This window comes from Papio anubis, chromosome X, assembly GCF_008728515.1.
Source record: "Papio anubis isolate 15944 chromosome X, Panubis1.0, whole genome shotgun sequence".
NCBI classification, from domain to species: domain Eukaryota; kingdom Metazoa; phylum Chordata; class Mammalia; order Primates; family Cercopithecidae; genus Papio; species Papio anubis.
In genome coordinates, this window is record NC_044996.1 from 17,883,754 (window position 1) to 17,909,468 (window position 25,715).

Sequence of the window (25,715 nt, forward strand, 5' to 3'; positions counted from 1 at the left end):
TGAGAGTCACTGTAGCTTTGTAAATTTAAAAACCTAGAAACAACCAAATATGCCCACCACAATGAGAATAAACTATGGTAATCCGTGCAAATAATATGCAACCATTAAAAAGAATGATGTACATCTATAAGTGACAATATGTCTATGAAATAGCATTAAGTGAAAAAAGAAAGGTGAAAAGTATGTGTGGCAAGATTCCACTTTTTCCCAAGGATATGATATATATATCTCGTAGGTACAAATATTTTTCTGGAAGGATAAATAAGAAAAAATAATGCTTATACTGTTAGATGGAGAGAGTAGGAATTGGAGGGTAAAGGAAGGGAGAAATTTACTTATACCTTTTCTATTTGGTTTGAAGTCTTCACCATATACAAATATACAAATGTTATTGATATTATTACTTAAATTCAACTAAAAGACAACTTGCTTCGCTGCAACCCACCAACTCCACCCTCTGCAAATAGGTTTGTTATAAGGGTATTTTGTTTGATTATAAAAGCTTGTTCAACTACTTAACCCACCATTTGTTTTTTGTTGTTGTTGTTTGGTTTGTTGTTGTTGTTGTTGTTTTGAGATAGAGTCTTGCTCTGTCGCCCAGGCTGGAGTGCAGTGGCACAATCACGGCTCGCTGCAGCCTCAACTTCGCGGCTCAAGTGATCCTCCCACCTCAGCCTCTCAAGTACCTGGGACCACAGGTATGTGCCACAATGTCCAGCTAATTTTTTAGTTTTTTTGTGGAGATGAGATCTCGCTATGTTGCCATGGCTGGTCTTAAATTCCTGGGCGCAAGCAATTTGTCTACCTCAGGCTCCCAAAGTGCTGGGATTACAGGCACAAGTTACCACGCCCTGCCCATTTCTTATATTTTACATTTTTTGTATGTTAAGTATTTTGGTGGTGAGTGCCTATTGTCCTAGCCAGCCATGAAGCTGAGTTGGGAGGATCACCTGAGACAGGGAGATTGTGGCTGCAGTGAGCTGTGACTGTGCCACTGCACTCCAGCCTGGGCAGAGTGAGACCCTATTTTAAGAAAAAAAAAAAGATTTTCTTTTATGTTGTAGTTTTCAGTACTGAAAAAAACATAAGAAAACACAATTATGAATGAAGTTGTTTCTGCTGATGTGTGATCAAATTCAACTTGTCAAGAGCTTTAAGATATTGCCAATATATTATTATCTTTTTTTAAATTATACTTTATGTTCTAGGGTACTGTTCTCTCTCATAGGTGGGAATTGAACAATTAGATCACTTGGACACAGGAAGGGAATATTATTATCTTAAATGATAATCCCCGGCCACGCACGGTGGCTCACGCCTGTAATCCCAGCACTTTGGGAGGCTAAGGCAGGTGGATCACCTGAGGTCAGGAGTTCAAGACCAGCCTGACCAACATGGAGAAACCCTGTCTCTACTAAAAGTACAAAATTAGCCAGGCATGGTGGCGCATGCCTGCAATCCCAGCTACTCAGGAGACTGAGGCAGGAGAATAGCTTGAACACAGGAGGCAGAGGTTGCGGTGAGCCAAGATCGCGCCATTGCACTCCAGCCTGGGCAACAAGAGCGAAACTCCGTCTCAGAAAAAAAAAAAAAATTATAACCCCCAATAAATACTTAAGCCATTATTGCAGTGTTATTACCCCTCAAGTCCATGGCATGATCTTAGCAAAAGAAAAACACAGGCACAGATTGACCAAGCTATGCTTGAAATATCTTTGGATTTTTTTTTTTAAATGAAGTTTGGGGCACATGAAGAAAGTCACTATATGTTGGTTTTTTAAAAAAATAAAAACCCAAATGAAAGATTTTAATTAAAATGAGTTTTATAGGAAGGAAAAATAATCCAAAAAAAAAAGATTAAAGAAACAAAAATTTGGAAAAAAATTATTACGAATTTTTTTTATCTTTTTATTTTTCTTTTTTGTGACAGGGTCTTGGCTCTGTCACCCAGGCTGGAGTGCAGTGGCTCAACTTCCCGGGCTCAAGTGATCCTCCCACCTCAGCCTCCCAAGTAGCTGGGACTACAGCCATGCACCACCACTACTCTTAGATAATTTTCATGTTGCCAGCGCTGGTCTTGAACTCCCGGCTCAAGCCATCCTCCCACTTCAGCTTCCCAAAGTGCTGGGATTACAGGCAGGAGCCACCGCACCCAGCCTAAACAAAAATAAATAAATAAACAAATAAAAACATGAAAAAAGCTTTTTTAAATTGGGCTTTAATCCTACAATAGATTTGAGGTAAATCCTGATGAGCACATGACCATCGTTAACACTACCAGTGACGGGACAGGTTAGCATCATGTGCCTCCTCATGTATTCCTACCAAGAATGCAGGCATCTGGTCATGAGGAAACATCCTTAAGACTCAAGATGATAGTCATCATACAGAATGTAATGTCTGTACCCTTTAAAAATTTCAAGGGTATGAAAGACTAACGAACTTAGTCTAGATTGCAGGAGACCAAAACCATAATCCTGGATAGGACTGTGAACCAGAAAGGGAAAGAGTAACACTGTTGACCGGCTGGCAAAATCTGCATGGATGGATGTGGATTGGACAGTGTTGATTCCTGATTTGGAGGGTTGTATGCTGGTAGGAGAGAGACCTCGTTTTGAGGAAGTACCCTCTGGAGTGTTTAGGGGTGATTAGACAACCTCTAGCTCTCAAAAGATTCAGAGAAAGACTAATGATAATACACACCCACACAGAAGAATGAACAATGAAGCAAATGAGGTACAATGTTAACAGTCGGGATATCTGGCTAAAGGGACTACTGGAATTCTCTGTACTGTTCTGGCAATTCTTCTGTAAGTCTGAAACTGTTTCAAAATCAATTATTTTTTAAAAACCTATAAGAAAATAATAATTTATAGAACTGATAAATCAAAAGGTAAATACTTCACGAATGAACTTAGCCATCTATTAAAATATTGTTGCATTTTTCTAGGAACTCCTTCTTTTAAAAAATATTTTTGCAATAGTAAAATGTGAGTTATTTTGTGACAATTTGAATTACATGCACCTCTTTACCAGCCTATCCATTGGTTTAGCTGAGTTAATTCATATCAAGTCATTAAAAAAAAAAGAGCAGTACTTTCAAATATGCAGTATGAAGTTTGAATTTTAAGTACAAAGAGAGACAGGGCAATCTGCAATTGCTATATAGTCATTTTTTTGCACCAAACATTGCCATCTACTGGAAATAACAGACCACAACACATATTACTCTTCCCTAGGAAAGTAAAAAATTATTTAAAAATCATAAGGCATATTTGAGAACGAAATGACAAATACGAAAAGATAACTAAGTGGTAGAAACTATTTTTAACCCATTTAAAATGTATGAATTATGCTGCACCTTTACATTCTAGAGTTTCAAAATCTTTTATAAGACAGCAATTCTCATAAAATCATATGAGGTAAACAGGTCTCTAACGTTGGTAATAATGGAGGCACAAGAAGCAAATGTAGAAACATACAAGACTTCTTGATCCATGACACAGTACCCTATGATAGGTCTCATTCAATAAAAATTCATGAAGGGGCCAGACGCGGTGGCTCACGCCTGCAGTCCCAGCACTTTTGGAGGCCGAGGTGGGTGGATCGCTCGAGTTCAGGGGTTTGAGACCAGCCTGGGAAACATGGCGAAACCCCGTTTCTACAAAAAATACAAAAATTAGCGGGGCATGGTGGCGCGCGCCTGTGCTCCCAGCTACTTGGGGGGCTGAGGTGGGAGGATGGCGTGAACCTGGGAGGTCGAAGTTACAGTGAGCCGAGATCGCGCCACTGCACTCCAGCCTGGGCGACAGAGTGAGACCCTGTCTAAAAAATAAAATAAAAATTTAAATTAAAAAAAAAAAATTCATGCAGGGACTCAAAACAGAAGCCGGCTGGCAATTCTATCTTCTAGTCCAGTTGTTCTCAACAAGAGGAGCAGCACCCTCTAGGGGGCAGAATGAGAATGTGCGGCGACGCTGCTGGTATTGAGTAACGAAGATGTCCTGCAAGGCACAGGGAGACCCACACAATGGAGAACTGAGAACTGTACAGTGTCTTACAACTCTTTCAAATGCCCCACTCAACTTTCATGTGGATGCAAAACTGCGTATGATTACCTGAGCCTAGATTCTAACTCAGCCACACCTTTATTTTATTTTATTTTATTTTATTTTATTTTAATACAAGGCCTCTGTCTGTTGCCCAGGCTGGAGTGCAGTGGTGTAGTCACTGCTCACTGCAGCCTCGACCCTCCAAGCTCAAACGATCCTCAAACCTCAGCCTTCTGAGTAGCTGGGACCACAGGTGTGCCACCACGCCCGGCTAATCTATCTATCTTTCTTTCTTTCTTTCTTTCTTTCTTTCTTTCTTTCTTTCTTTCTTTCTTTTTCTCTTTCTTTCTCTCTCTCTCTCTCTTTCTTTCTTTCTTTCTTTCTTTCTTTCTTTCTTTCTTTCTTTCTTCTTTTTTTACAGACAAGTGTCACTCTGTTACCCAGGCTGGTCTTGAACTCCTGGGCTCAAGTAATCCTCTCACCTTAGCCTCCCAAAGTCCTGGGATTATAGGCGTGAGTCACTGCACCCAGCCCTAACTCCCTTTTACAGATAAAGTATTTTTACATGGTTTCAATATTCGCTGATATTTTTTCCCAAGAACACAACTACCATGTCAATTGAAGGAAAATGGTACTATGTCTGGCTTGGAATTTTGCCAAAATTAATCATTTCAGAAAATCAGGCATCATTTAGAGTTATGTGGTATTTAAGCCGCCAGTGCATACTATTTTTTTTTTTTTTTTTTTCTTGAGACGAAGTCTGCTCTGTCGCCCAGGCTGGAGTGCAGTGGCACGATCTCAGCTCACTGCAAACTCCACCTCCCGAGTTCACACCATTCTCCTGCCTCAGCCTCCCGAGTAGCTGGGAATACAGGCACCCGCCACCCTGCCCGGCTAATTTTTTCTGTTTTCAGTAGAGACGGGGTTTCACCCTGTTAGCCAGGGTGGCCTCGATCTCCTGACCTTGTGATCCGCCCACCTGGGCCTCCCAAAGTGCTGGGATTACAGGCGTGAGCCACCACGCCCGGCCATGCATACTATTTTTATATACATGTGTTGCCACATTTACAATAATTATACCCATGGGTGCAAGCATCTGACAACGACTGAAATATATACCTATTACATATTTTATTAAAAGTTACCTCCCTTTTGTTTCTCCTTTATATTGTAGTTAAGATGTTATATTGATGTTTATTGAAACAAGACAATTATAGACAAGTTTCATTATCTCTTACCTATTAGCATCATTTTAGAATAGTAAAAGGAGAGTTATAAACTATTTGTTATTAAACGAGGACATTGGCCAAGCGCAGTGGCTTATGCCTGTAATCCCAGCACTTTGGAGGCCGAGGAGGGTGGATCACGAGGTCAGGAGTTTGAGACCAGCCTGGCCAACATAGTAAACCCCGTCTCTACTAAAAATACAAAAAAAATTGCCGGGTGTCGTGGTGGACACCTGTAATCCCACCTACTTGGGAGGCTGAGGCAAGAAGAATCGCTTGAACCTGGGAGGCGGAGGTTTCAGTGAGCAGAGATCACACCACTGCACTCCAATCCAGGTGACAGTGCGAGACTCTATCTCAAAAAAAAAAAAAAAAAAAAAGGACATCACTGTGATTGGGTTGAGAATTACCAATCGAGTTCAACTCCCTCAATTTATTATGGTGAAACTGAGATCCAGAGGGGAAATTTTGGAATTCTCAATTCAGTTAATGGTCCATGCTGCCTGAAAATCAGAAATGCATTTTCCAATAAAAGCAATGCTTTTATTGGAAAAAGCAATGCCTTTTTTTTTTTTTTTTGTATTTTGAAATAGAGTCCCGCTCTGTCACCTGGGCTGGAGTGCAGTAGTGCAATCTTGGCTCACTGCAACCTCCACCTCCTGGGTTCAAGAGATTCTCCAACCTCAGCCTCCCGAGTAGCTGAGATTACAGGACCCCACCACCACGCTGGGCTAATTTTTGTATTTTTAGTAGAGGTGGGGTTTCACCATGTTGTGCAGGCTGGTCTTGAACTCCTGACCTCAGGTGACCGCACCTGGCCACAATGCTTTAAATTTAGCTAGAGTCCCAGGCTAGCCAACAGATGGAGCTTATGTAACTCAACTATATGGCTAACATTAATGTGATTACAATGAAACCAAAAAGGCTTTGTTTGGTAATATAAAAACAGTACATTTTTGGCTGGGCGCAGTGGCTCATACCTATAATCCCAGCATTTTGGGAGGCTCAGGTAGGTGGATCACCTAAGGTCAGGAGTCCAAAACCAGCCTGGCCAACATGGTGAAACCCCACCTTTACTACAAATACAAAATTAGCCAGGTATGGTGGCACACGCCTGTAGTCCCAGCTATTCGGGAGGCTGAGGCAGGAGAATCGCTTGAACCCAGGAGGCAGAGGATGCAGTGAGCAGAGATCATGCCATTGCACTCCAGCCTGGGCAACAAGAGTGAAACTCTGTCTCAAAAAAAAAAAAAAAAAGACAGTACATTTTTAAAGCAAAAGTATTATGAATAGAAATGCCATATCATGGCATTCAATAATTCATAATAGGCATTCAATAAATTCATAATAGGCACTCAGTTCATAATAGGCATCAAGAAACATTTATTATATAAATTGATAAACAAAAGGTCTTCACTCAAATGTTAATCTTTATGACTCATCCCTCCTGAACAAATGTATTATAAATTCCAAATTTTACACCCATTTGGGAACCTGTATTATTTTCTGAAAACATTAAAGTGCACTTTCAAGACAGTTAATGAAAAAACAAAATAGGGCCGGGCATAGTCACTCACGCCTATAATCCCAGCACTTTGGGAGTCCGAGGCGGGCGGATCACCTGAGGTCAGGAGTTGGAAACCAGCCTGGCCAACATAGTGAAACCCTGTCTCTACTAAAAATATAAAAATTAGCTGGGTGTAGCAAAGGGCACCCGTAATCCCGGCTACTCAGGAGGCTGAGGCAGGAGAATTGCTTGAACGTGGGAGGCAGAGGTTGCAGTGAGCTGAGATCACACCACTGCACTCCAGCCCGGGCAACAGAGGGAGACTCCATCTCAAAGAAAAAAAAAAAAACAGGCCAGGTGTAGTGGCTCACACCTATAATCTCAGCACTTTGGGAGGCTAAGGCAGATGGATCACTTGAGGTCAGGAGTTCGAGACCATCCTGGCCAACATGGTGAAACACCATCTCTACTAAAAATACAAAAATTAGCCAGGCATGGTGGCCTGTGCCTATAGTCCCAGGTACTCGGGTGGCTGAGGCACAAGAATCACTTGAACCTGGGAGGTGGAGGTTGCAGTGAGCTGAGATCATGCCACTGCACTCCAGTCTGGGTGACAGAGTGAGACACTGTCTCAAGAAAAAAAAAAAATCCAAACTAAAAATTATTATATTGCCTCTGAACTTCTCTGTGTCTAGGCTTGATCAGGGGCTCAGACCCACAAGCTCAGCTGATGATTATAGGCTCTGGGTCCAAACAGCAGTTTGCAGGTGGCTGCAGCAAAGTGGTAAGACAGGTACAGGAGAATGGAGATCGTGATCCAGGTGACTGAGGAGCCACAACTGTTGCATGGCTCTGACTTCTGTAAGTGGTTCATCATGCGCATAGAGTTCAGCTTCCTGTCCACGTTCCCCAACCCCAACCCTGTGTCAGGATTGCGTCTCCCCTCTCCACTGGCCACATGAATGTCTTTGTGTGCCATAGCCGGGCATGGTGGTGCACGCCTGTAATCCCAGCTACTTGGGAGGCTGAGGCACCAGAATCACTTGAACCCGGGATGCGGAGGCTGCAGTGAGCCAAGATCACATCACTGCACTCCAGCCTAGGTGACAGAATGAGACTCTATCTCAAAAAATAAAATAAAATAAAAAGATGTCTTTGTGCACCAGAAGCACATCTAAGACAGTGTATTTCTCCCAGTCAAGGGCCTAGAATCAAACAGAATCTGGTGAAATTTTCTGTATTGGAAATGAGAAGCAGCAAAAGCCGGGGGTGGGGTGGGGGGAACATGTAGAAGCACAGAGGAAAGGGAACAGATGCTACACATGAGGTAATTTAGATCCATGCCAATATGGCAGCCACTGGTCATATGTGGCTCTTCAGCACTTGAAACGTGTCTGGTCCTAAGAGGATGAGCTATAAGTGTAAAATACGCACCAGATAAGATATTTCTGTGCCCCAAAAGTGCTATATAAACACTGTACTCTAGTGAATGAATATGTTTCTCACAAGGATATGTGTTAGCAGTTCTGAAACTACATGTATCCTAGGGTTGAATAAATAAGTCAATGCATCACAGATGATGAGAGCCAGGTTTCTCACTTTCAGGGAAAGAAATTACAACTAAACCAGGGGAGGAGGCTAGAAGAAATGCTGTGGTGCTGGATGAGGGTCTGAGATACCGTATGAACTCATGTTTATTTACTTATTCGCTTTTATATTTTTCCATTAGCAGTTAGCAAGTAGTCTGTAGGGTGATACTACAGGCTGTAGGGTGTACAGTCTATAGGGTGATACCTTGCCACTGTAAGAATAACCAGTTTCCCCAACACTCATTCACCTACAATTTTAATATTCATTGATCATATTGACCTGAATCAATATTTAATTGGAGGTTGAAAAACTAGTGATTTTCAAATTCTATCATTCCCACTGAAATAATTCAATAAGTGATGACTAGGTACCCAGATAGTTGACAAAATCCTTCATAGCCCATAATGCAGGTTAAGTTATTTTATACTGATAGTTACCAAGATACGAAGCTTTGCTTCTCATTTGTACACTGAACGTTTGAGGTATGTTGCAGGTTCTGTAGGATTTTGTGAGCTACTCTAAGACACAACCACTGTGGGTACCTGGGGTAGCCAAAATGGCATCCACAATAGGATCTAAATGCTACCCTAAGAGAGTACTCCAGGCCAGGCACAGTGGCTCATGCCTGTAATCCCAGCACTTTGGGAAAGCGGGGTAGGTGGATCACTTAAGACCAGGAGTTTAAGACCAGCCTAGCCAAAATGGCAAAAGCCCATCTCTACTAAAAATACAGGGGGAAAAAAAAGCCAGGCATGGTGGCTCATGCCTGTAATACCAACTACTTGGGAGGCTGAGGTGGGTGGATCACCTGAGCTCAGGAGTTTGAGACCAGCCTGGCCAACATAGTGAAACCCTGTCTCTACTAAAAATACAAAAATTAGCCAGGCATGTTTGATCACACCTGTAATCCCAGCCAGCTACTCGGGAGGCTGAGGCAGGAGAATCGCTGGAACCCAGGAGGCAGAGGTTGCAACCAGGCGAGATCGCACCACTGCGCTCCAGCCTGGGCAACAGAGCAATACTCTGTCAAAAAAAAAAAAAAAAAGGAAAGGAAGGAAAGAAGGAAGGAAGGGAGGGAGGGAGGGAACTCCAGAGTCAAATACGTTTGTAAAATGCTGAGTTAGGCTCAGTCAAGACATTTCTTTATTATGAATGAGATTAGGAGACTTTTAAACACTTTACTAATATATTTCGTAAAGCTGAGAAAGGAGGCAGTAGAAAGTAGCATTTTCCAAACTTATTTGACTAGCCTAGTGTTCTACATAATGCACTTTGGGAAATGTTGATGTGCACCATTATAATTTTTTTTTTAAAAAAAGCATTTTTCCGGCCTGCGTAGTTCACCCACCTCCCTTTCTGCCTCTACTGCCGCCATGATGCCCATAAAGAAGCTTGTGGCGAAGGAGGATAAAAAAAAAAAAGAAGAAGCAGGTTCTGAAGTTCGCTCTTGATTGCACCCACTCTGTAGAAGATGGAATCGTGATGCTGCCAATTTTGTGCAATTTTTGCAGGAAAGGATCAAAGTGAGCAGAAAAGCTGAGAGTCTTGGTGGAGGGGGTATGACCATCAAAATGAGCAAGAGCAAGATTACTGTGACTTCTGAGGTGCTTTTTACCAAAAGATATTTGAAATATCTCACCAAAAAATATCTGAAGAAGAATCACCTGCTTGATTAGTTGCAGATAGTTGCTAACAGCAGAGAGTTAGGAGTTACATTACTCCCAAATTAACCAGGATGCAGAAGAGGAGGAAGATGAGGATTAAAATTCACTTATCTGGGCCGGGTGCAGTGGCTCACGCCTGTAATCCCAGCACTTTGGGAGGCCGAGACAGGCAGATCAGAGGTCAGGAAATGAGACCATCACAATGCTCGTTAAACCCGTCTCAAAATAAAAACTAGCTAAGCCAGGTCGCCAGATTACCTGTAATTCTTCTCCAGGAGCGACTGAGGCAGGAGAATGGCATAAACCGGGAGGTGGAGCTTACGATGAGCTGAGATCGGCCACTACCTCAACCTGGGTGACAAGCCGAGGGCTCCGTCACAAAAATCCTTGTATGACTTCCTGAATAAAGCTTGAGATCAAAACGAAAAATAAAGCATTTTTCAAACCAAGACAAGAAAATAAAGAAGAAGCTATCAGAGATACATGTCATTACTCTCCCTTGCACCCTCCCCCCAACTATAACAGCCACGTTTTGGCACTCAGATAAAGAATATCATGGCTTGGTATGTTCTCACTGCATCATCATCTCTCTGCATGCATGAGCTATTGTTGTATGAGACATTTATAAATCAACTGCCCCCTACGTCTGGGAGAACCTATATTGGAGAGAAGGAGGAATAGGAAACATTATATGTGTACTACTTGCCAGGCACTGTGCTAAATATTTCGTGTTAGCTCACTTCACCCTGACAGCAATCACATGGGGTGAATATTTTAGCTCCATTTTACAAATTTGGAAAGACAGGCTCAAAGTAACTTAACCAAGTTCATACAGCAGTAAATGGTAGAGCCAAGATTCTAATTCAACTGTGTCTGGATCTTTCCAGTGTCACACCTCTGGAAGCCAAGGGCCTTCTAGGTACACTAAATAAGTTTCAATGGGAAAAGAAAATTTCCTCTTCTGGAACTGTTTCCAGGATGAGACTTACTGTTGAGGAACAAGGGGTTGAGACCTAACCTGAAATAAGGGGATTTTCCACATTTTCCCATTTGGTATGGCTTTTTTTTTTTTTTTTTTTTTTTTTTGAGACAGAGTCTCACTCTGTCACCCAGGCTGGAGTGCAGTGGCATGATCTCGGCTCACTGCAACCTCCGTCTCCCAGGTTCAAGCGATTCTCCTGCCTCAACCTCCTGAGTAGCTGGGACTACAGGCATGCGCTACCATGCCCGGCTAATTTTTGTATTTTAAGTAGAGATGGGGTTTCACCATGTTGGTCAGGCTGGTCTCGAACCCCTGACCTCAGGTGATCCACCCGCCTCTGCTTCCCAAAGTGCTGGGATTACAGATATGAGCCACAATGCCTGGCCCCTTCAGAGTGCATTTCATTTCTTTCCTCAGATTACACTTCTGTATTTCATCCAAAGATTAGAAGACTGGACTATATTTATTGGACTAGTAAATTGCCTGTTTTCACCAATTGTACTTTGGGTAAACTGCAGGATGTAGGATCAAGTAATCCTGACCTCTAGCTAAATGATTCAAGGCACACACACACATTCTAACATAAATGGTTCTCATTTTCTTTACAGTGACTCTGTAGGCAGAAAATATAATAGACCCTCAAGATAGAAAGCCAGAATGGTATAGTAGAAAAACTATGAGTTTGGGGGCCAGACAGACCTGGGTTTGAATATCACTTGCACCACCTGCTAGCTGTGATCCTGAGAAAATTACTTTAGCTTGCTGGGCTTCAATAGCCTCATTTATAAAATGGAGATAACCACTAAAGGTGATACATAGGGACAAAAGCGAGGTATTCCTAATGTGGAATTGCTTTCAGAATGAGATTAGGAAGAATCATTTTATAATGGCTGTCAGGCCATCTACAGAAATGACACAAACCAAGCATAATTTGTAAATGTTCGAGATTTGAGACCTAGCCCCAAATACGGTGATCAGGATTTGGTCTCAGGAAAGAATATCTGAAGCTATAAAAAATAAGCCTTAGATGAAACTGAGTATAACAAAAGCTGAATCAAAAATAGGATATACAGCTGGGCACAGTGGCTCACGCCTGTAATCCCAGCACTTTGGGAGGCCGAGGCGGGCGGATCGCCTGAGGTCAGGAGTTCGAGACCAGCCTGGCCAGCATGGTGAAACCCCATTTCTACTAAAAGAAATACAAAAATTAGCCGGGTGTGGTGGCAGGTGCATGTAATCTCAGCTACTTGGGAAGCTGAGGCAGGAGAATCATTGAACCCGGAAGGTTGCAGTGAGCCGAGATCGTGCCATTGCACTCCAGCCTGGGCAACAGAGCGAGACTCGGTCTCAAAATATATATACACACACACACACACACACACACACACACACACACATATATACACACATACATATATATACGCATACATATATATACACGATACACAGTCTTAAAAAGACTAAAAATGGAAATACGTAGATCTACATAGTCATAAAAGGTTTTCCCTATTAAAAGAACAGCCTAAAATCAGTCCTTTGGTGAAGCACCACTAATACAGTCCAGGGCTAAGAGTCCCTGACACACGAACACAAACATCTGGTCCGGGGGCAAGTAAAGCACTAGAGTGTCATGAATATCATCTTTTAATATATCACTTCTGGCCAGGTGCAGTGGCTCATGCCTGTAATCCCAGCACTTTGGGAGGCCAAGGTGAGTGGATCACCTGAGGTCAGGAGTTCGAGACCAGCCTGGCCAACTTGGTGAAACCCTGTCTCTACCAAAAATACAAAACTTAGCCGGGCATGGTGGTGCACACCTGTAATCCCAGCTACTTGGGAGGCTGAGGCAGGATTGCCTGAACAGAGGCGGAGGTTGCAGTGAGCCGAGATCTCACCACTGCACTCCAGCCTGGGTGACAGAGCAAGACTTTGTCTCAAAAATAAGAAATAAAAATAAAATACCAAGCAAAATAAATGTAATAGGAGACAACTGGTTAACAAAAAACCCATTGTGAAACACAGCCATCACAGAATATTCACTAGAATGTTTATAGTATATATATCTATTTCTAATGTTTATAGTATATCTATCTATATCTCTTTTTTTAACCAAAACTACACACAATCTTTGTAAAAAGAAAAATTATTTGTGAAAGAAAAAAGTCAAGACATACAAACAATGGTGAATGCCATGTATTGGGAACCTACTCTGTGTCAGGTACCATGCTAAGGGCTTTACATATTCTGAAAATGAGAAGTAAATGACATGAGAAGAAATCAAGACTCAGACATCATGTGACTTACCTAAGCTCACACAGCTAGTAAGTGGCAAAGGTGCAATTTGAATCACAGGTCAGTCTGCCATTGTCTGCATTCTTTATGCTACACTGTGTCTCTTCCATGTGATATTCTTCCTTTAAGGTCCCACTTGAGCAGCCAGCCAGCGTGCCAACCCCAGAAGATGTCCCTCTTGTTCCCCATGTACCTCTTTCAAACTTCAAACTTTTAATATGAAGTAAGAGAAAGTAAAGTAGCTGGCACAGTATCTGAAATGTAGTAGATTTAATACAGTAATTCCTGTAATGACTGTCCATTAAATTGTTGGAACAGAAAGAATTTACTTGCTTTCTTGGGTTCTTAGCTGTGTTATACAACTTTAAATTAAGAAAAACGTACTATTTAATATTATGTACATGATATTTATATACTTGCTTTGGAAAAAAATTAAGATGATGGCATGAAGTACTTACTTCAATCTCACAGAATAAGTGTAAGTCACATTCAACTTATCCGTATATTCTCCAGGAATTTCCACAGGGGGTCCATTACAAGTGGCAGGGTTTTCATCTGAATGCTTATAGCTAATAAAAGAAAAAAGAGAAGGGAAGAGAATTTTTGTATGAAACTGACATTGTAAAATTTCCAATTCATGGCTATTCAGGCATGTAATAGGCCAAAAAATAGGCTTTCCATTATATTCTACATTTAAAACTCTTTATGATTTAAAATTCTTTTGTATCCAAATGTCCTCAACACTCAAATGAGACTCAATATACTACCCCAAATTCAAAACTTAGGAACTTTCCCTGTGTCTAAAGGTAGAAAGAGGAAAAAAAAAAAAAAAAAACCTTCTGTCAGCAAATGGCTTTGTTTTTCATATTTCATATCATTCTTTTTTAATATACTAAGTAACACATCCTGTAACCTTAACTGCATGGCTAGAGAATTAGATGAAGCAAAAATCATATTTATAAGCACCCAGAGATTTGAGGGCCTACTGTGTATAAAGCAGCATGCTTAGAAATGAAAGATACTGAAAATATCATCTACATGACCTTTTTGTCTGAAAAAAAAACTATTAAAAACAGAAGATGGAAACAAACTAAAGAAGTCTGAAATCAGAGAGGAGTGATACAGCTAGCAAACGCCAGTCAGGGATGTGGAGACTCTTTTACTACTCAAAATGTAAAAAGGAATAAAGGAAACATAGGAGAAAAATCAAAAGGAGAAACAGTGATGCTTCCCTTTTGATTTACTTACTCAGCATACAATTTATGCCCTGGCTTCTGTGTAATGAATAATAGGCAATTGTTATGGAATTGTCTATACATGTGTATGCATAATAAAACCATTCACTCACAGTTGGGAAAATTACTGATGTGCAGCTCTTTCTATTCGTTTTTGTAACCCGAGTGCCTGGTACATAATATGCCCGTATAAGTGTTTCTAGAATGAATAAATTATATTTAAAGCCAAAAAACTTTATTTTATTTTATTGTTTTATTTTATTTTAAGACAGAGTCTCTTATTTTGAGATGGAGTCTCACTCTTTCGCCCAGGCTGGAGTGCAGTGGCATGATCTCGGCTCACTGCAACCTCCGCCTCCCAGGTTCAAGCAATTCCCGTGTCTCAGCCTCCCGAGTAGCTGGGATTACAGGCATCTGCCACCACGCCTGACTAATTTTTGTATTTTTAGTAGAGATGGGGTTTCACCATGTTGGCCAGGCTGGTCTGGAACTCCTGACCTCAGGTGATCTGCCCGCCTCGGCCTCCCAAAGTGCTGGGATTACGGGCGTAAGCCACAGTGCCCGGCCCAGAACACATTTTAAAACAACTATAAATTTTTAAACTTATGATTTTTTTTTTGTTTTTTATTGTTTGTTTTTAATTCTCTTTAGCTTTATAGCCATGAAAAAAAAATAATGATTCTTAAGGCTACAGATCAAAATATAACACTAAAGAGAACAATTAAATTACTGCATGATAATCCACATTATGGTTTACTGTGTAAGTACAGGCCTTGAACCCAGTACAGAAAATATCTGCATTTGATATGAGAAAGATTATGCAGCAAAGATTGTGTTAAGAACTCTCACCAAAGTAGAAGCACTATTTTACTATAAACCTCTAGTCTTATATATGGACTGCATAAGGCTTTATAGGCCAGTTTCAGAACTTTGGCTTTTACTCTAAGTAAGATGTGAAGTCAATGGAAGGTTCTGAGCAGAGGATTGAAATGAGCTGACATTTCCAAAGGAATGCTCTGAATACTGTATTGAGAACAGACCCCTAGAAGACAAGGGTAGCAGCAGGGAGACTAGCTAGGCTTTTGCAATAATCCAAGTGAGGTAAAATGATATCTTGGACCAGATGATAGTGGTAGAGGAGTTGAGAAGTGGTGGATTCTGAAATACTTCGAAGGGAGAGAGCCACATGGTCTGTCAAAGGATTGGACTGAATAGGGGGTATGAGTGAAGAATGAAAAAGAGGAATCAAGGGTGATGCCATGATTTGGGGCTTGAGCAACTGGAAAGATGGAGTTGCCACTTACTGAGATGGGAAAAACACCAGGGGAAGCACATCCAAGTGGTCATGTCCTGGCCAGGCGCGGTGGCTCAGGCCTGTAATCCCAACACTTTGAGAGGCCAAGGCTGGCAGATCATTTGAGGTCAGGAGTTCAGAACCAGCCTAGCCAACATGATGAAACCCCGTCTCTCCTAAGAATACAAAAATTAGTCGGGTATGGTGGTGCATGGCCTGTAATCCTAAGCTACTCAGGAGGTTGAGGCAGGAGAATCGCTTGAGACTGAGGCAGGAGAATTACTTGAGCCCGGGAGGCAGAGATTGCAATGAGCAGAGATCGCGCCACTGCACTCCAGCCTGGGCAACAGAGCGAGACTCCATCTAAAAAAAAAAAAACAACAAAAACAAAAACAAAAAAAAACAAGTAGACATGTCAAATAGACAGCTAAATATACAAGTCTAGAGATCTAACAGTCATCATGGTAACACCATGAGACAGGTAAGGCTACCAAAGTATGAGTATAACTAAAGAAGATAAAAAGTTCAAAGACTGAGTCTAAGGGCTCTCCCACATTAGGAGTTTACAAAAATGAGGAGGAGATTAAGAAGTGATCAGTGAGACAGGAAACCAGGAAAGCTTGGTAACCTAAAACTCAAATGAAGCAAGTATTTTAAGAATAAGAGGCCAGGTGTAGTGGCTCACACTTGTAATCCCCACACTTTGGGAGGCCGAGGTGGAAAGATCAGTTGAGGCCAGGAGTTCAAGACCAGCCTGGGCAATGTAGCGAGACCCCATCTCTACAAATAAAAATAAAAATACAGCCAGACACGGAGGTGCATGCCTGTAGTCCCTGCTACTCAGGAGGCTGAGGTGGGGAGGATCACTTGAGCCCAGGAGTTCAAGGCTACAGTGAGCTATGATGGCACCACTGCACTCCATCCTGGGTGACAGAGTGAGACCCTGTCTCTTAAAAAAACAAAAAAAGAAAGAAAGAAAGAGAAGAAAAAGAGATGATTAACTATGGTTAAAGTCAGGGAAATTATTAGCCAGCCACAGTGCCTAAAATAAAACACAAACTGTAGACCTAGCAAACAGCTAAGTCTAACTCACTTCCATGGCCTTGGGCAGCTTGTTTAATTCTGAAAAAGATAAATTATAACACAGTCCTTGCCCTCGGGTGGCCTACATAAATGACCTTTACAGCAATTATATAAAAGTTTGATTGTATGTACACGTAAACTATTTCTGTAGGCAGTGTAGAATAAATACAACTGTAGAAGATTATTTTCTTGGCTTTTTTCCTCTGAGGCTGAGAGTATGAGATGTGACTACAAAGCATTAAGTTTGATTTTCACATAGCTGGTGAGATTAGCTTCCTGTACGATCACTTTGTTTACTACCTTTTTAACCAAATCCCTTCAAATATGAGCAAGCAGCCTGAGTCAGACCTCACAGTTCATCACCCTAAAATTCTGTTTCCAAATATGGGAAGTGACATAAACAAAAAAGCATGAATGATTGTCCTTGACATTGGTAAGGTATTTCTTGACATCTCTTAGAAGCTATGTTGACTCCTGTTATTTATAAATATGCCCTAAACCTTTTAATTCCTCTTTTATTTCTCATTGGCAACACCTTGCGGAGATAAAAATAAGCTTCAATTGTTTTTGTTTTTTTTGTTTTTTGTTTTTTTGTTTTTTTGAGACGGAGTCTCGCTCTGTGGCCCAAGCTGGAGTGCAGTGACTTGATCTCAGTTCACTGCAACTTCTGCCTCCTATGTTCAAGCGATTCTCCTGCCTCAGCCTCCCGAGTAGCTGGGACTACAGGTGCACGTCACCATGCCCAGCTAATTTTTGTGTTTTTAGTAGAGACGGGGTTTCACCATGCTGGCCGGGGTGGTCTCAATCTCTTAACCTCGTGATCCACCCACCTCAGTCTCCCAAAGTGCTGGGATTACAGGCGTTAGCCACCGCACCCAGCCAAGCTTCAAAAATTTTAACACAGCCACTAATTTTAAAAGAATTTCCAGCCGAGCGTGGTCACTCACGCCTGTAATCCCAGCAACTTTGGGAGGTCAAGGCAGGCAGATCACCTGAGGTCGGGAGTTCAAAACCAGCCTGGCCAACATGGAAAAACCCTGTCTCTACCAAAAAATACAAAATCAGCCAGGCGTGGTGGCGCATGCCTGTAATCCCAGCTACTTGGGAGACTGAGGCAGGAGAATTGCTTGAACCCGGGAGGTAGAGGTTGCGGTGAGCCGAGATCGCGCTATTACACTCCAGCCTGGGCAAAAAGAGCGAAACTCCGTCAAAAAAAAAAAAAAAAATCCTTTTACTAAAATCAGACAGAATTGGATATCTCTAATCATCAGGGAAATGCAAATCAAAACTACAATGAGATATCACCTCACACCTATTAGAATGGCTGTTATTAAAAATCAAAAGGTAAGCCGGGTGCGGTGGCTCATGCCTGTAATCCCAGCACTTTGGGAGGCCGAGGCGGGTGGATCACTTCAAGTCGGGAGTTCGAGACTAGCTTGGCCAACATCGTGAAACCCCATCTTTACCAAAAATACAAAAAATTAGCCAGGTGTGGTGGCACGCGCCTGTAATCCCAGTTACTCAGGAGGCTGAGGCAGGAGAATCGCTTGAACCCAGGAGGCGGAGGTTGCAGTAAGCCAAGATTGTGCCACTGCACTGCAGCCTGGGCGAAAGAGTGAGACTCTGTCTCAAAAAAAAAAAAAAGCCAAGAGATAACCAGTGTTGGCGAGGGTGTGGAGAAAAGGGATCTCTTGTGCGCTGTTGGTGGAAATGTAAGTCAGTACAACCATTATGGAAAACAGAATGTAAATTCTTCAAAAAGTTAAAAAATCAAGCTACCATATAATCCAGCAATCCCACTTCCAGATATATATCTGGAAACCAATAGCTATTGTGAATAATAACTAAGATATGAAAACAACCTAAGTGTCCATTGAGGGATAAATGGATAAAGCAATTGTGGTACACACAAATACACACAGGTACACATAGAAAATGAAATACTATTTAGCCTTTTAAATGTTTTAAAAAAGAAAGAGATAGTGTCATTAGCAACAATAAGGATGAAGGCAGGAGAATCACTTGAACCCTAGAGGACATTGTTAAGTGAAATAAGCCAGCCACAGAAAGAAAATACTGCATCACCTCACTAATCTATGGAATCTTTACAAAATTAATACATAGAAAGAGAGTAAAACAGTGGTTATCAGGGATGGGGAGGGAAAGGAAATGGGGAGATGTAGGTCAAAAGGTACAAACTTGAAGTTATGTAGGGAAAATAAGTCTAGAGATCTAATATACAGCATGAGGATTATAGTTAATAATATTATACTACATACTGAAAATTTGCTATGAGAATAGATTTTAGGTGCTCTCATCACAGAAAAAAAAAGGGTAACCATGTGAGAAGATGGATAAGTTAATTGGCTTGACTAGTAATAATTTCACTATGTGTATGTATATCAAAACATCAAATTGTAAACCTTAAATGTATACAATTTTTTTAAGTTTTACTGAGAAAAAAAGAAAAAAAAAACTATGACATAAAAAAGGAGTTGGAAAGTACCAGTGTTCTTAACTATTATGGGACTGTTTATGTAATGAAATTTATGGACTCTTTTCCTCATGAAACTACACAAATAAAAATTCCCAGGAGTTGATGCATCAGGTTCCACATTAAAAACTCCTAATTCAGTCTTCTCATTTTGCAGATGAGAAAATTAAGTCTATAAAGATCCACACAGGCTGGGCACAGTGGCTCACACCTGTAAACCCAGCACTTTGGGAGGCTGAGGCAGGTGGGTCATCTGAGTTCAGGAGTTCAAGACCAGCCTGGCCAATATGGCAAAACCCCGTCCCCGTCACTACTAAAAATACAAAAATTGGCCAGGCTTGTTGGCAAGCGCCTGTAATCCCAGCTACTCGGGAGGCTGAGGCAGGAGAATCGCTTGAACATGGGAGGCAGAGGTTACAGTGAGCCAAGATCATGACACTACACACCAGCCTGGGCAACAGAGCAAGACTCCATCTCAAAAAAAAAAAAAAAAAATCCACACAATACATTCTCTAACTGTTCTTTCCCTTTGTCCATCAGCTGTTATAATATGGAACAACTTTGGCTAAAGTAAAATAGCCTAAAAACAATGAAGGTGAATTCACTTTTATAAATTCAGGATTGCTTTCCAAAATGGAACCAGCAGAGATGAGACTAAACTCCAGACTTCCTAAGTCCTTGTTCTGTGTTAAAAAAAAAACACACCTGGCCGGGCACCAGTGCTCACGCCTGTAATCCCAGCACTTTGGGAGGCCAAGGTGGACGGATCACGAAGTCAAGAGCTCGAGACCATCCTGGCCAACATTGTGAAACCCCGTCTCTACTAAAAATACAAAAATTAGCTGGGCGTGGTGGTGCGCGCCTGTAGTCCCAGCTACTCGGGAGGCTGAGGCAGGAGAATCACTTGAACCTGGGAGGCGGAGGTTGCAGTGAGCCAAGATCATGCCACTGCACTCCAGCCTGGGCAACAGTGCAAGACTCTGTCTCAAAAAAAAACAAAAAAAAGAAAAGAAAACATACCTGCCTCATTTAATATATTAATCCACTTCACTTAAGTTTCAAGGGATAATTTTCTCCATTCTAATATTTCAGGTTTTGTAATACCTTGCCCACAGTGGATCATGATTTTATACATTGTGTGATATAGTCCCCTCTTTACCTTTCTTAATTGAAGAATAGGGCCGGGCGTGGTGGCTCACACCTGTAATCCCAGCACTTTGGGTGCCAAGGCAGGCAGATTATTTGAGATCAGGAGATCGAGACCAGCCTGGCCAATGTGGTAAAACCCCATCTCTACTAAAAATACAAAAAGTAGCTGGGCGTGGTGGCATGCGCCTAAAGTCCCAGCTACTCAGGAGGCTGAGGCAGGAGAATCACTTGAACCTGGGAGGCGGAGGTTGCAGTGAGCCAAGATCATGCCACTACACTCCAGTCTGGGCAAAATAGGGAGGCTCTGTTAAAAAAAAAAAAAAAAAAAAAAAAGGAGTAAGTAATAATCTTATCTTACAGTTTAAAGAATCCTAGAATTGGAATGTTAAAGGCTACCTGTCTGATCTCGATCTCATACCCAATGCAGAATTGCCCTTTACAATTCCTTGCTTAATAGGTACTATGCTGAATGCCTAATTGTGTTATCTCTAAGAGCTGGCTCATCCAGGCTCTTCCTACGTACGTCCAGGGATAAAGTACTCACTAATTCTTGAGGTTGCTTGTCAACTGCTAGAAGGCTCTAATCATTAGCAGACTCAGCTGATACCTTCCTAATAGATTCCACTGATATTAGATCTGTCCTCTGAAGAAACACAAATCTAAATCTAACCCCTGTGTCATATGACAGCAGCTAAATGAAGAGAGTTAGGATGCCCTCAATAAGTCTATTCTCTTCCAGACCTATCAGTTCTTCCTCACATTGCATGGTATCCGGATACTTACTATAGGTAGAAGGAGTAAAATTGCCCGTTTGATTTTTCAAAATGTATGCCTAAAGTTATATCACACAGATATACCAAAAGTGAAGATTCTAGTTGAGAATTGCTATATTTTGAATTAATTTTTAAATCATTGGAGCTAATTAAAAAGAAACTATAATTACCTTTGGGGTCAAGTTTAGCAGTAACCAGTCTTACAATACCCCAATTTGTATCACTTTCCCTGTGATATGTAATAGTAATGTCAACATGGTTGCATAGGTAGAAAGTATTCTTTTTGTTTAATACAGACTACAAAAAAAAAGAAATTTTAAAGTTTGAACTTTTCTTAGAAACTAAAAAATATAAAATCTGATAACAGAGTAAAGACAAGATACACTACTTCTAAGAAAATTAAGCTATAAATTAAGCATACTGAAGAGTAAATATGCTTTTATCAGACTGAAACTGCAGCCATGATCATCTGGCCTAAAATTAAGGTGTTAGTTGATTCTATAATCTTAGTTGTTACAGAGGAATAATATTGCAAAATTATAAAATTCATAAATACACATATTTTCCTGGGTTTTAACCACACAAAACTGTGAGGTAATACAAATTAACTAATAAAATTGTATCAGTATATAAAGTTTAAGCATATTAAGAATTTTGGCTTTATCTATGGTAAAAGTAAGGAAGCAATAAAAATAGGAGGAAATGTTTCAGAATGTTAGCAGTGGTAGCTCTAGGTGGTGAGATTATTGTCAATAACGATTCTGCTGTTTCTTTATACTCTTCTGCACTTTCCAATTTTTCCATAATGAAGATATATTTACATTTCTAATTGGAAGCATCAAAGACAAAAAATGAATTTAACTCTCCCTACCAGGCAAGTGTTCATCAGATTCACTCCATAGTAGCCACAACCTAAAGATAACTGTTCAAATTCCCTAGATCGGTGCTTCTTAAACATCAAAGTGGAGAAGACCAGTCGGCCTGGGCAGCCTGCACTGAAGATGCTGGGAAGACTCCATAGTAATGCTGGTTTGGAATCAGACACCACAATGAAAAAAGTGGAGACATTATGAAAGCAAACTGAAAAGAAAGAAAAAAGAGAAGTCAAAATCTAGTAAGACTGAAGAGACAGCGGAAGAGGAAGAAACTGTTTCCCCCAAAGCTAAACAAGTTAAAAAGAAAACAGAGCCTTCTGAAATTGACATGAATTATCCTAAATCCAAAAAGGCAAAAAAGAAAGAGGAGCCATCTCAAGATGACATTTCTCCTAAAACCAAAAGTTTGAGAAAGAAAAAGGAGCCTATTGAAAAGAAAGCGGTTTCTTCTAAAACCAAAAAAGTGATAAAAAATGAGGAGCCTTCTGAGGAAGAAACAGATGCTCCTAAGCCCAAGAAGATGAAGAAAGAAACGGAAATAAATGGAGAAACTGGAGAGAAAAGCCCCAAACTGAAGAATGGATTTCCTCATTCTGAACCTGACTGTGACCCCAATAAAGCTGCCAATGAAGAAAGTAACAGTGAGACAGAGCAGGAAATACCTGTGAAACAAAAAGAAGGCACTTTCTCTAATTGTCCCATATCTGAAGAAACTATTAAGCTTCTCAAAGGCTGAGGACTGACCTTCCTATTTTCTATACAGGCAAAGACATTCCATCATGTTTACAGCAGGAAGGACTTAATTGCACAGGCATGGAGAGGAACTGGGAAAACATTGTCCTTTGCCATCCCTTTGATTGAGAAACTTCATGGGGAACTGCAAGACAGGAAGAGAGGCCGTCCCCCTGGGGTACTGGTTCTTGCACCTACAAGAGAGTTGGCAAATCAAGTAAGCAAAGACTTCAGTGACATCACAAAAAGGCTGTCTGTGGCTTGTTTTTATGGTGGAACTCCCTATGGAGGTCAATTCGAATGCATGGGGAATGGGATTGATATCCTGGTTGGGACACCAGGTCCTATCAAAGACCGCATACAGAATGTCAAACTAGATCTCACCAAACTTAAGCATATTGTCCTGGATGAAGTTGACCAGATGTTGGATATGGGATTTGCTGATCAAGTGGAAGAGATTTTAAGTGTGGCATACAAGAAAGATTCTGAAGACAATCCCCAAACATTGCTTTTTTTCTGAAACTTGCCTTCATTGGGTATTTAATGTTGCCAAGAAATACATGAAATCAACATATGAACAGGTGGACCTGATCGGTAAAAAGACTCAGAAAATGGCAAAAACTATAGAGCATCTGGTTATTAAGTGCCACTGGACTCAGAGGGCAGCAATTATTGGGTCATCCGAGTATATAGTGGTCATCAAGGACGCACTATCATCTTTCATGAAACCAAGAAAGAAGCCCAGGAGCTGTCCCAGAATTCGGCTATAAAGCAGGATGCCCAGTCATTGCATGGAGACATTCCACAGAAGCAAAGGGAAATCACCCTGAAAGGTTTTAGAAATGGTAGTTTTGGAGTTTTGGTAGCAACTGATGTCGTTGCACGTGGGTTAGACATCCCTGAGGTTCATTTGGTTATACAAAGCTCTCCACCAAAGGATGTTGAGTCCTACATTCATCGATCTGGGTGGATGGTCAGAGCTGGAAGGACGGGGGTGTGCATCTGCTTTTATCAGCACAAGGAAGAATATCAATTAGTATAAGTGGAGCAAAAAGTGGGAATTAAGTTCAAAAGAATAGGTGTTCCTTCTGCAACAGAAATAAAAGTTTCCAGCAAAGATGCCATCAGGCTTTCGGATTCCATGCCTCCCACTGCCATTAGTCACTTTAAGCAATCAGCTGAGAAGCTGATAGAGGAGAAGGGAGCTGTGGAAGCTCTGGCAGCAACACTGGCCCATATTTCAGGTGCCATGTCCGTAGACCAGCGCTCCTTGATCAACTCAAATGTGGGTTTTGTGACCATGATCTTGCGGTGCTCAATTGAAATGCCAAATATTAGTTATGCTTGGAAAGAACTTAAAAGAGCAGCTGGTCGAGGAGATTGATTCCAAAGTGAAGGGAATGGTTTTTCTCAAAGGAAAGCTGGGTGTTTGCTTTGATGTATCCACCACATCAGCAACAGAAATACAGGAAAAATGGCATGATTCACCACGCTGGCAGCTTTCTGTGGCCACAGAGCAACTAGAGCTAGAAGGACCACGGGAAGGATATGGAGGCTTCAGGGGTTAGAGGGAAGGCAGTCGAGGCTTCAGGGAACAGCGGGACGGAAACAGAAGATTCAGAGGACAGCGGGAAGGCAATAGGGGCCCAAGAGGACAGCAACCAGGAGGTAGCAACAAAAGTGACAGATCCCAAAACAAAGGCCAGAAGAGGAGTTTCAGTAAAGCATTTGGTCAATAATTAGAACTAGAAGATTTATATAGCAAAAAGAGAATGATGTTTGGCAATATAGAACTGAACATTATTTTTCATACAAAGTTAAAAGCACGTTGTGCTTCCTTTTGACCACTTGCTGAGTCCCTGTCTCTTTCAGACACAGACAAGCTTCATCTAAATTATTTCATGTGATCATTATCATTTATAACTTTATTGCTGCTTCTTCATCAGTTTTTCTTTTTGAAAGGTATATGAATTCATTACATTTTTATTCTAATGCATTTTTTATAGATTAGAAGATAAAATCAAGCATGTATCTGCCTATACTTTGTGAGTTCACCTGTCTTTATATTCAAAAGTGTCCCTTAATAGTGTCCTTCCCTAAAGTAAATACTTAAGGGAGTGTAACAGTCTCTGGAGGACCACTTTGAGCCTTTGGAAGTTAAGGTTTTCTCAGCCACCTGTCAAACAATTTCTCATGTGGTCCTATTATTTGTCTACTGAGACTTAATACTGAGCAATGTTTTGAAACAAGATTTCAAACTTAGCTGGGTTGTAATACAGTTTATACCAGTGTATGCTCTAGATTTGGAAGACGTAGCATGTTTGATATAGATTACCTATACTTATGTGCATTTTGATACATTTTTAGCTTCTCATTATAAGGTGATTCATGCTTCAGTGAATTCTTCACAGATAGGATATATAAAAGTACATTTTAATAGAAAGCCAGGGTCTTTAAGGAATTTCAAATGTATAAGGTAGCTCCATAGCTTTCTTTGTAAGAAGTCTGGATAACTGGTGCTTAACTGATAATGTACTCTGCTTCTTCCTATTGGAAGGTTAACATTATTTACCAAGAAGGACTTAAGGGAGTAGGGGGCACAGATTTGCATTGCTGAAGAGTATGTAAAAAAAAAAAAAAAAAAAAAAAAAAAAAAACCATTGGAAATAATCAAATGCAAAAAGGTAGAAAATTCGTAACTGGAGAGCAAAGAGAAGAACAAGTATGATTTGCATGATAAAGCATTGTTTTAATGGTGAAAACTTCA

At 40.9% G+C, this 25,715-nt stretch overlaps 1 protein-coding gene and 2 pseudogenes across 2 annotated transcripts in view; 2 read left to right on the plus strand and 1 right to left on the minus strand.

The window, feature by feature from the left end:
- Positions 1-25,715, minus strand: part of LOC101012620 — a 118,670-nt gene that overhangs the window by 60,832 nt on the left and 32,123 nt on the right. The window contains exon 2 of the mRNA XM_017954416.3: positions 13,772-13,882. Within this exon, the coding sequence (XP_017809905.1) occupies positions 13,772-13,882 (111 nt within the window). The remainder of the gene's footprint in view (positions 1-13,771; positions 13,883-25,715) is intronic.
- On the plus strand, positions 9,749-10,139 carry LOC101012975 (annotated as a pseudogene).
- LOC101012264 lies at positions 22,328-25,578 on the plus strand (annotated as a pseudogene). The gene has a single exon (XR_642232.4). The product of XR_642232.4 is annotated as a nucleolar RNA helicase 2 pseudogene (transcript).